This window comes from Colletes gigas, unplaced genomic scaffold, assembly GCF_013123115.1.
Source record: "Colletes gigas isolate AHSC1104 unplaced genomic scaffold, ASM1312311v1 Colletes_gigas_Sc00001, whole genome shotgun sequence".
NCBI lineage: Eukaryota > Metazoa > Arthropoda > Insecta > Hymenoptera > Colletidae > Colletes > Colletes gigas.
In genome coordinates this window covers 1,203,149-1,215,760 of record NW_025106630.1, presented here as the reverse complement: position 1 = coordinate 1,215,760, position 12,612 = coordinate 1,203,149, and the positions used below count along the sequence as shown (strand labels likewise).

Here is a 12,612-nt window from a genome sequence, read left to right as displayed (position 1 = left end):
TTACTAGCGACGAAGACTGATTAGTCAAATGTAAAAGTAACAACTGAATCTGACAACTCTGATGCAAGAATACTTTTTGCAGTGTTTTTAAGGTATGTGCGTAAGTTGTTTTGTAAATAAAGTTTTTTAAAAAGTTTTCACATTCTCGTAACGCACACCTGTTGCGAGACACAGTTCCTCAACGCCACGATAATCACATAATCGGTCATATCAGTCGCTCAGTTAGCGTCGATCGATTGTCTTCCAGCGAACGGTCGTCCGCGATTATAGTCCGTAGTCTATTTTTCACTCGTTTTCTTCCTTCCTAGTCGCAATGAATTCGTTGTTTCTACTAACCGTGACCGCGTGCGTGGTCCTGGGCACGGACGGTGTCAGAGTTTTGTCCATAATTCCGTTCCACAGTAGAAGCCATTATAACGTGTACGAGCCGCTGCTGAAGAGGCTCGCGGAAAAAGGTCACGAGGTTGTTTCCGTGTCTCATTTCCCTCAAAAATCACCATTGTCTAACTTTACGGACGTGAGTATCGCCTCGAGCGTGTCAAGTCAGGTCAGAACCATAAGGTTCATGGATTTCGGTGATCAAGATAAATGGTACAATATAAGGACAATGCTGAATGCCTGTGGAGTGAGCTTGTGCGATCCTGTGTTGAATCATCCGAATTTGAAGAAGCTAATACAGTCCAAGGAGAAGTTCGACTTATTCATCGTCGAGGTCTTTGCCTCCGAATGTTTTCTGGCCATTGCTCACGTCTTGAAGATACCCATTGTGGTCGGGGGTGTCACTACGAACGAGCTGCCATGGACCAACTATATCTTGAGGAATCCCGAGAACCCCAGTTATATTCCCAATTCTTATAGCAAATTTACGGACCGAATGAACCTTCTTGAAAGAACCAACAATTTTATAAGTATCGTGGTCGCCAAGTTATGTTACAGGTGAGACGTTTAATTGATTTTTTAGATTTTTGAGAGTTTTGAGTTTTCTGTACTTGAAAATATTTTACGGCAGTTTTATGAGGCATGACTCCGATACAAAATTGGAAAATATTGGGTTTAGAGTTTAACGAAGTTAATGAAAAAGTGATTTGTTTCCACGAGTGTGGTACAAAATAGTTTGAGAAACGCTTGGATATTGCAGATAGTTAAAGTGCTATGTGCCGTAGCCGTTAATCGCCTTAGCACGCACAACTCATGCATGTCGAGAAAGAGGAGTAAACTTGGTCGTCAGTCCCTTAGATGGTGCAGTTACGGGGTTCAAAGTGCATCGTCCAAAACTTGTAGTAACTTATGCACTGCGAAGCGCATTCCTACTTGCGCGAGGCCCGATCAATCAATCTTCAAGCATTTCCAACTAAACATTAGGAGAGAGTTTGCGTTGATTCCTAAATTCTCGCGTAGCGTTTAAGTCTCTGGTTGCCCAAAGTACCATGAAAATGATCGATACCCACCTTTAGTGAACTCTTAACCAAATGAAATAACACGAACAAGTTTGAGATTTTAAATACTCTCTGTAAAATATTTTACAAAATTAACTCAATAATCGAGTGACGACATAATTTATATAAAGTATCATTTCTTAAAACATAAAGATGAGACTTGAGTGAGATGTATTATAGTTTTATAAAGAAATATTCAGCAATACTTTACTCGAGTTTCCTAGTTTAGACCATTCCCAAATTTTGATTAATAAAACTGATTCTAATTTAGGTTATCACAGTACTGTCGTTTATTATTTTACATTGTATCGTACCAGTGCCCTGTTTATAGCAGACTGACGCAATAAAAAATTTTTTAATGCCAAAACAAAGTATTTTTGTACAGATAGAAAATAAACATCGATTAAAAGTGATATATTGGTACTCAACGAGTTAAAATATTTCTTTCAAGGATAGAAACAAATCGAATGTTGATAGCTATCGTAAAAAATTGCATTTACGATTTAACCGTTTCTTTGCAGATTTTTCTCCGACGAGCCTAGCTACGAGATCGCGAAGAAACATTTTGGCGACGATCTGCCTGATTTCGATGCGTTGAGATCAAGGATCTCTTTGATCTTGACAAACGGACATCCAGCCGTCAGCGTAGCGCGTCCTCTGGCTCCAGGATATAAGGAGCTCGGCGGTATTCATATACCGATGTCAGGTCCACCGCCGCTGCCAAAAGATCTCCAGGATTATCTGGATTCTCACGGCAAGGACGGCGTTATTTACTTTAGTCTAGGATCGCAAATAGACATGTCCACCATGCCGAGGCAGGTGTTTGCTGCCTTTTACAGAGCATTCGAGCAAGTACCGCAGCAAATACTGTGGAAGTGCTCCAGAGGGAAAATGCCCACGCTGCCCAAGAACGTTAAGTGCATCGAATGGGCGCCGCAGCTCTCCGTATTGTGTACGTATACATTCTTTTATGCTTATATATCCCAGTTTAACCATTCGAACGAACATTATCCACTGGAGATAATAGAAAACTCGCGTCTGGTTCTCGCGTTGAATTTTCGATAATCCCCGCGTTACGAGTTTCACTATCGTTCTGATCAACTGGTTTGTTAAATCAGATAAAATTCTGCATGAAATAGCTCGAATATAGATTTTTCAAAAATTTTCCAATCTTCTTTGACGACTAATTTAACTGCGGCGGACGAACGGAGTGGAAGAATTTTTTCAAATTCCCTCTCAAAGACTTTTCGAGTTCTTCGTGACGAGTCGTTCGGTGACGATTATTGCAGGGTCGATCGTGATTGGCCCTTTGATTTCTTCCACGGGGACGAAGATCGACGTTTCCATCGTGACAAAGCATATTCCGAACGTTTTCGCTAATTAAAAGGGCTGATTCCTAGAATTGATCGCGCCCCGGTTGTCAAAGCCGGCTCGCCAGGGTGACATTTTACGATTGCATTGTTCAGCGAGTCAAAAGGTATAGGGGTGCATCGGAAATGCCACTCGGCCCTCGTCTGGTACCTCGCGAACGTCTTCACTGTAGAACAATACACGTGTTTTTCTCCAGAATGAATGAGGTGGTCTACCGTTTTGGTTCCTCACCTTTCGAGGGACGGAACAATAGCATTGACTTGCGTCTACCCAGAAGGGTGCATGCTTTATGCCAAGATTTATCCTTCAACCCTTAAACTCTCCGAAAGTAAAATACTGCCTGAATATTCGACTACAAAATATTTGTTTCGGCCGCGAAGCTACCGTAGTGCGTAGTGCGCGGACCGTGCGTATTACACAGCTCCGTACTGTGTTCCCTTTCCGTTCTCGAAGGACCACCCAAACTGGTGTTTGGGAAAATACCGGTAACCTTGAAGCCCGTTGCTTCAAGGAAGAGCCCGTTGGTCTTTTTAATTACACAAGAATGATTCTAAACTTGCGGGGAGTCGACTCGAGTTTGTAAGGCTCGATCAAACGAATCTAATGCTAAGAAGTAAAACTACCCTTAACCTAAGCTCGGTTTCCCCTGCCAAGGTGACGAAAACGCGCAGCGCGAACCGGTGGGAGGATTGGTCAAGCCAATCCTCAAAGTTGTCACCTTGGCAGGGCGTTTCCTGCATCTTGCAACATTCCCGCCCACCCTGCTGTCCAGTGTCCAGGTAGACCATGCAGGAGTGAGCGAGAACGCTGCATTATTATTAACATTGGGAATACCCAATGACCGCGAGACCCCGGTGGTCCGCAGCTGTGTGCCAACGCGGTTTTACGATACGTCAATCGCTATTGAGGCAAGGAAGAGCTCCAAGGATTCCAAGTCCCGTGTGGAGTTTGGAGGTTCCTCAATGGCCGTATCCTAATTTATCAAGTAAAAATGTCTTGAAGGCCTAATCCTCAAAAATAGCGGAGAAGTCACGTCCGTATCATAAACCTCGCGATGTTAAGGTTCCTTTAGAATCCTTAACAATATTCCTAACACGCTGATTACGTTCGATTATAATATTTATTATCTGAGAATATACTTATTTAAAAAGTTATTTCTTCCTCTTCGATCAGATTACACACGGTGTTCGGCCACCCCGGAGAAAAATTTTAATGAGAGATTCTAGACGCTAAAATAAGACGAAAATCAGGAATATTAATTTCTTGATTGAGGTTTCGTTAAAAAGTTATTAAAAAATTAAATTAAAAAATTTGAAATCTTTCACGGAAAAATTACTTTCCGTTGCGAGGACCAATTACAATCATTTTTGGTGAATAGACATACTCAGGAAATTCTACGCACTTTCCGCACTTTTACGTGCTGAAATTTATCGGCGAAATTAAAAAATTTCAAATCGTTCTAAAAAAATTATTTTCAGTTGCGGAGGTCAATTATAATCATTTTTGGTGAATAGACATACCCTCGAATTCCTAACCATTTTCGAGAAAATATTCTTTATCGAAAATATAATTCCAGGCGAGAAATGTCACTCGAAAGGACAATGTTAAGTCATAGAGGGGTTTACTGACCCAAGAGCGTACAGCATATGCTATACACCGTTGGAAAGGTCTCGCCAAGGCGAATCGACTGATACCATTTTTAACTTCGATATCAGATGGGATAATGTCGAAAAATGGCCTCAAAGTTCGAGATTTTGCGGTTTTGAACAAAAGAAACCGGTAGTAAAAGCCCATCCGGCCCGAGGGACCTCGAGTAGGCACCTGAGGAAAAACCGAGGGGTGTAAGCGATACTCTAGCAGATTGGGACGGCAAATGTGCCCCACCATCTTCATTTCAGTGCCGTGTTGGGCCTGTGTTTGCCGCATGGGCCCCGTTCCAAATGCCCAGGGCGAAATCGCCAATGGATCAGTTGTTTTTCATGAACATAATATATTCATGATAGACGATTCGCAGGTATGAGTTGGGAATGTGCAGGTTAGTATTCAGTATTCACATCATTATGTTTCGTTCAATCAATAAAATGTCACTCCATTCTCTATTGTAAGTGACGCATTAGTCTGAATACTGAAATGAAGGTGGTGGGGCACATTTGCCGTCCCAATCTGCTAGAGTATCGCTTACACCCCTCGGTTTTTCCTCAGGTGCCTACTCGAGGTCCCTCGGGCCGGATGGGCTTTTACTACCGGTTTCTTTTGTTCAAAACCGCAAAATCTCGAACTTTGAGGCCATTTTTCGACATTATCCCATCTGATATCGAAGTTAAAAATGGTATCAGTCGATTCGCCTTGGCGAGACCTTTCCAACGGTGTATAGCATATGCTGTACGCTCTTGGGTCAGTAAACCCCTCTATGACTTAACATTGTCCTTTCTTGCGTAACTTTAAAACGTCATAACTTCTGAACGGATTGGAGGATTTTAATGTTTCAAACGGCAAACAATGCGTATTTTAGTGATGAATATGTAGAAATTCTAACAATATTGAAAAAGGTGGTCCTTGACCCCGTAAAGTAAGAAAAACTCCATAAAAATGGTCGAATAGTCAAACGTCCATAACTCCTACAATAGAGAAAATATTTCAATGAAACTTTTTTCTGGAATAGAGTTCATGGGTACCTATAAAAAGGTATTAGACAACTTTTCTATAAAGTTCCATTAAACTTCCCAGGGGTGGTCGAACACCCTGTACATGTTTTACTCTATTCAAGTACATTATATGTAGATCCATCGAGTGACACATACGAGTTGGATAAAACACGTATAGCTAAAGTCACGTGCCACGAACATCACAATGCAAGACTATGCAAAATGCATTGGTTCCTTTTATAAATTTATTATCGTACCAGAATAGCTACAGTGATCTAATTATCCAAAGATTTAAGATTGTACGGTGCTCGCAGAAATGGTAGAAAGAGTTGAATATCCGTAAAACAAACTTGGGAGACAGAACGGTTATTTATTACACGCTTTGGGATAAGATCCCCCTAGGAGCATTTAGCTAAAAATACAGAGTAAGCACGAGGACGAAAAATAAAACTCGATTCTGCTTTTGCAGAGTTCATGAGCAACGAAATTAAAGTAAAATGTATATAGAGAATAGAAAAGTAGAGATACAAATGAATAAAGGAGAAGAATAACAAATATTATGACCAGATGAAAACAAACAGCTGAAGGCACATATGAAAAAGGTGGTCGGGGTAGAGAGTAAATATCATAAATAACAGCTCGAAATAAGCAACAGGTGAACATAATAATTAGAAGTACACGAGATACGCTGATAAGAAAAACCCATATTATATTATACAGGGCGTGGATTAAAATTGTTCGTCAGAATGACTTCCTTGTACGATGAATAATCGAAATGTCCTGTACCATTTTAATAACTATTACGTCCAACACTGTTTAAAATAAATAAAACTATGGGAGGAATGCAAGATTATGAACGCCTGGTTGAAGAAGACTCTGAGAACCAGTGTCTCGAAAACTTATTTAACTCGCGCAACTTTTATACTTATACATGCATCAATCGGTTCCAGAAACCATGTAGGTCACGAGCAACTGGTTGTACAATGCAACTTTAAAGGAATCGAAACTGACTTCTTGTCTCGGTTCAAGAGCAAACTGTTGCAGAGCTCGAAATCGATGCGTCTAAAAAAACTTTTCGAAGGTCTCAGCCAACCTTGACTACGATAAGACTGGACAAAGTGTTTGCTTATCGAAACGTATACAGTGTTAGAACTTTCTGCGTTAGGCTATCTTTCACACACAATCGTGTTCAGACACTTAGAGTAGTCTGTTGGTCTATGGTCTCCTGGTTCGTAGATCACGAACATTGTTTCTGACCCCTGGTTCCATCACCACCAGTGGTTATTGGACTTGGAATAACTCTGTTCGTTATCCAAGTCGTAAAAGAAACCAGTTGGCCCTAGAATGTCTTCTCGTGAGTCTTTCTTATTGGCAGAATCTATGGATCCCCAAGGAACTGATCGTACGAAAGCTCATCAAAATCTGTGCCGCCTCAGTTCTGTTCTACGAAAGAATCTAACAAACGATTCCACGATATTTTGTAGCTCGCGAGTATTTTAAGATCACGTCTCTTGGGACAGAGTTCTATGCAGAGTCTTGAATTTCCAAATCCTCCATTTATTTGTCTCGAATCCCGGTAGGTCCACCTGGATTTTGGTCCTTTGCCTCCAAGGCTCGTAATCTTAAATTCATATCACGAACAAGAGACCCTTTGTCGCAAGCTTATATAAACTTTTGCAGTACATATTCCGTACTAAACGTGTGTTCGTTTGTATTTGTTCCACCTGCGTGCTGCAAGGATTTAGTATTGAGAAACTTTGTCTCTTACAGCTTAAGTCGATTCTCCCACTGTAATCATCGACAATTTTGCAGCTTCAATAATATACTTCACGACCTGTGCATCCTGTGATTCTGATACATTATCAAAATTGAGCACGTAATTTCAATATGTTTTAAAAATTTCTTAGAATGTCCCGAGTTTCACTGCATACTTTAAATTGGTTATATATTATTGGAAAAATTGATTGCAACCTTCAAAAATTCATCACAAAATGCAACGAACCTTCCAGCCAATTTTATTTTTCTTCCATAAAGAATTTGTCGAATTGTAAACATTTCTTGACGTGTTAACGTTAACAATTTTCTCCAAATTGCTAGATACTATTAGTTTAATGTTCTGATAGGGAATATTTGACAATTACTGCATCTTTTGTTGTAGTATTTTTCATTTACTTTTAATTAAAAACATCAAAGTAAAGCAATAATTTATTCTCTACACAATTTTCAGTTTGCTGCGCATATTAATTTTACGTTACACATTTGTGACGAGTGTAAACATACGAAGAATAATATTGATACTTCAACCCATATTTATGAAAATAAGTTTTTACCAATATTACTTCGTTATTGCTGCAAAAGCTTTACGCTTTTACAAATATTAAAACCGTAAATATTAATTGGTAAACGTTTATTTGCACGAATATCATTTGTTAAGATTTGAATAAATATATCATTCTTATAGAAATTCGACAGCAGTACTTATATATTGTTCCAGCACTCGAAGAAATTAATTGAAAATGAAATTGTTATAAGCTTTATTTATTAAAGTGTGAATAGGATTTCGGATATCGCAGAAGTCAGTGACATTAAAATTTTATTGGTTTTTTGAACCATATTATTTAATAAATACAGACCTTTTAAATTCATGGGTGAAATTAATTCTTAAGTAGTGATTATTTCTAGAATTGGTCTTCTAGTACGTCATATTCAAATATGAATATTCTAGAATTTTAAATAATTCTGTCTCAAGGAACATTTCAATACGCGAGTTGAAATTATTTTATAATAGTAGTTTATTCTTGTTATCGTAACATTCAGAATATTTTCTTTCATATTTATTTTCGACAATAGTAAATTATATAACTTAAAATTTGTCTCAGTACTTATGTTTGTAACTTCACTAAAATTTATGAATCATATTCAAATTTATTTGTTTTAACATTTCAGCTTGAGAATGAATTATTTTAGTTCCAAAGTGAAAAGTCATTTTATATATATGGATAACGTGGCAGTCAAAGTGTTAAAACACTACGAAATGAAACCCAGAATTTAAAATTAAAATAACTCAGAGCACATTTATTCAACAATGAAATTCTTCATAGAAAAATGATACTCCCGGTCTATCGATGGTCTCGTTCTGTCGATCCGTGTATGCAAGATTACAGTTAACATTTGAAATTCGAATTTTTCAGAGGTTTGCCCATCGTGTCTCTCGGCCCCCTTGCGAGCCAATAATCCATAACATGCGTCTGTGCTTGTATCAACGAGACAATAACACGCTCCCCGGTATAATCGACAACCCCATTTATGTATCCGGATATTGAAGCCCGAAATTGCGTCAAACTGATTTAAAGTATGCATTAACGTTAAATAATCCTCAGACCAATTTGTTCAAATATTGATCCCCCTTTTCCTCATTATTACACGTCGTGTCGTTTGTTTTGAATAATACTGTTTAGTACCAGGCGACAGTAATCGCCGAATTTAGCATACTAAAAAGTACGTCGATTGTAATTTAGCTATTAGCATGCATAGGCGAAACACTTTACGAGCAGAATAATCCTCGAAATTCGATGAACGGACCGCTATGATCGGAAAACGAAAAACAAAATAAAACCTTAGAACTTGACTGATCATTTTCTTTTTTAATTTCAATAAAAAATAATCAATAAATTCTTAACGTCATATGTAGTCAATTATAAATATATGTACTTAATATCAGTAACAAAATTTAGTAATAGGTGGTTTATAGGAATTAAGAAAGGTATCCAGTTTTTCAATACCGATAATCTAAAAATTACAGCAACCCAAATATAAATATTAATTTGAAATTTATTAAACTTATATCTCTGAATGAAAATTATTCCCAAATGATCAATAGGTTTGCGTAGTAAGTATACATTTGCGTTACACAAGATTTCTTTATAATACGTTAGTGAAGTACTTAAGCATTACTAAATTGTCTCTAAACTGCAATGTATTTTAACAACGTCGCTATTAACACGCGCATTAAGTATGCGTGTCACGTATGGAACGTTATAGTGCTCCGTATGATTTGAGAATTTGCTACACCGAAATATAGACCGAATTATGAGATGAGAATAATGTGTGAATTAGGGGTAGGTGAAACCTAACTTAGGTCTGAGTTAAATCTTGGGATAGGTCCAAATTTGCACGTGCGTTACCTGTAGGTTCCATTTCGTATGCTGTTAGCAGTCGGATCACTTTGCATGCAAACGATCGCAACTGAAGTAATTGATTTAGACGCGCAAATGGGATCCGAAATCTTGTCGATAAAATTACCAATGCTTGTTGGAGTACCTCGTTAAATTATTATGCGAATTTTACTATTAATTAAGTAGCTACATAAAATAAATCGAGCCTCATTAAGATATTGTGACTCCTTGTTCCGTAGAGCGATAGACATCGAAATTATTTTTTCCAAACGCTCGAAGATATCTTTTCCATGATTTAATGCGATATTTTATACGTTCTTGCCTGTCGAATCATGCCAAAGGGAATAAATATACAAAATCACATTTTGAAAATTACCAGGTCACCCGAATGTACATCTGTTCATCTCGCACGGCGGATTGCTGGGGACCCAAGAGGCAGTTTATTGCGGGGTACCGATCCTCGGGATACCCCTGTTCGGAGATCAGTTCTCAAACATGGCCTACTTCGTGAAAAAAGGATTGGCTTTGCAGCTGGATTTCAGTCAACTTTCATACGAACGAATATCGAACGCTTTGAGCGAACTTCTCGTGAACAAGAGGTAATTAGAAGCTCCGTTCTTCCTACAAATGGAAATTTCGTGGTTCAGATAACGATAGGAAGGACGATGAAGGTTGGAGAGATTAAAATAGAGAGAGAGAGAAAGAGAAAGAAAAAAGAGAGAGACAGAGACTGGTGCACCAAATCGTTTGTACTATCTATATTCGCCGAGCAATAGTACCACGATAACCACCGGGAATATCTACATTGAATTTTAAACGTTTCGCGGTTTTATTTTATGCCAGATTATCCGCCAAAATAATTATGATAATGATTCTGGTATTACTTCGTGATTCACGCGTTCGTTGGAACGTTATCGCCATTAAATTTTACTCTGTTCTAATCCTTAGAAGATTATTTTGTAAGGTCACCATTAATTGAAACGGACGCATTACTTTATTTATAGCATCGTGATTTTCTTCGTAATCTGGATTATAGCTCGTTTAACATTCTCCGTAAAATACGTTTTGATATTTGAAAAGTATTTAATGTTGCTCAATTTAAAAAGTTAACACGTCTGAATTTATTTCGAGATTTTCTTCTTTTATGTACAATTTTCTAAAGAATATCGTCTGATTCGCAGCTATAAGGAAGCAGCACAGAAAGCTTCTCTGCAGTTCAAAGATCGACCGATTCCACCATTGGAGGAAGCCACCTATTGGATAGAATATTTAATTCGTCACGGATCGAATTCCCTGAAGACAGAAGCTTCAAATTTGTCGTGGTATCAATATCTGTTACTGGATGTGATATTCGTAATCACAATACCGATACTGCTTATCGTTTGGATCGTATATAAATTATTGAAGTTGATTTTGTGTCGAACAAGGACCATAGATCGTGAAAAGAAAACGAAGTGATCACTAAAATACTGTTTTATTTTTGTACGGGATTTGTATAATTTACACTGCATAATTTCTTATGTACTCTCTGCATATAAACATTTATAGCCCTTTGTCTGTTAAAAAGTAAGCACTATGCGGAATTTATTTCACGCGAACGATACAATCCACAAACCAGAGTTTTTGTACCACTTATGTGGCTTATTTTTATAATACTAAATGTGTTTTTGTTGCGTCGAACTACAATAATTTAAAAATTCAATTCTTTCGAGTCAAACTTTGCTTTATGCAAAAGTATAAAAAAGATTGTAAAGCTAAAAGTAAAAGATTTCCTTCAAAGATGAAGTCAGTTCGACTATTATTATCCGAGTTACTCCCACCCACTTTTCTGAAAAATGTAATTTCGAGTAAAACGTGTTTAAAGTTCGACTGACGTCTATTCGAGCCATGCTGGGTATACTTGCTCTCTTTATGCACCGTAATCTTCAAGCCTTCGTAACTTTCACAATTTTTCAAATCCACCAAAAATCAAATACTGCTGTACTCTGTAAATTTCGAACTATCGATTTACGAGACAACAAATTTTTCCTAATTTTTTCATCGAAATTAAAAACAACTATCCCCTCGAAAATAAATTAAAATTAGAATTCCGTCAAATATTTCCTACAATCCCAATATTTCTACATGCATTTACGATGAAAAGATCTAATAAGATGGAATTGAAAAATTCTGGAAAAATCACGATGCGCCGCGACGAATTTTTTCGCATTATTCTGTAAATATCTTCAATTTATTCTAAAATATTAATGCAGTTAAATCATTTTCCTTAACATATTATTTAGTACTCAAATATGAACTTATCCGTAATGTCATAATGTATGTTCAATCTCTTTGTACGTAGTCGGAAAATCGTTGAAATTTATTTTTGTAATCTGGCAGGTGCAAAAATTAATTTCACAGTTTGATGCGTAACATATACACACTGCATAATATGTTTCATTGGTTCCTGCTGGTACACATGTTTCAAATCCAATTACCACTGACAGATTTTGTTCTTTGAAATGTGAACACATCTCGTTTAAATTATTCGAAATCAAACATATTCGAATGTGCATTTTTAAACTTTACTCGCCCTATTTCCAAATAACATATCAAGTTTTAGTCTTTACACTATTTCACAGATTTTTCATTGAACTTTCTTCAATGCTGCCCCAATATTAAATAATTGGAGCTCTTAATTCTTAATTCCTCCACGTTTTCAAATTAATATTCCTCATAAATTCTCAACGAGGCGCATGTCAAGAGAATATGGACGCTAATTTAAGAGAGGAATATTATTTTCGTGAAACCAATATCGGCTAGGCACTAGTATGCTCTTCTACGTTAGCATGCCTAAACATCAGGTCTTTTCATTAATCCCAAAATGGTTTTAAATAATCATCCAACATTTCCACGTTGAAAATTTTTGCATTTACCAAAAAATAAGCTCACATCGCTGAATTATTATCGAAATGTTATCGAGTAATGGCGATAACGAGTAATATT

At 37.4% G+C, this 12,612-nt stretch overlaps 1 protein-coding gene across 1 annotated transcript; it reads left to right on the top strand.

The window, feature by feature from the left end:
- The first annotated feature begins 313 nt into the window (after positions 1-313).
- On the top strand, positions 314-11,085 carry LOC122396151 (UDP-glucosyltransferase 2-like). Its single transcript, XM_043394304.1, has 4 exons — positions 314-936; positions 1,958-2,388; positions 10,007-10,226; positions 10,809-11,085. Exons 1-4 carry the CDS (start codon positions 314-316, stop codon positions 11,083-11,085), a joined length of 1,551 nt encoding a protein of 516 aa, XP_043250239.1.
- Positions 11,086-12,612: the final 1,527 nt, after the last annotated feature.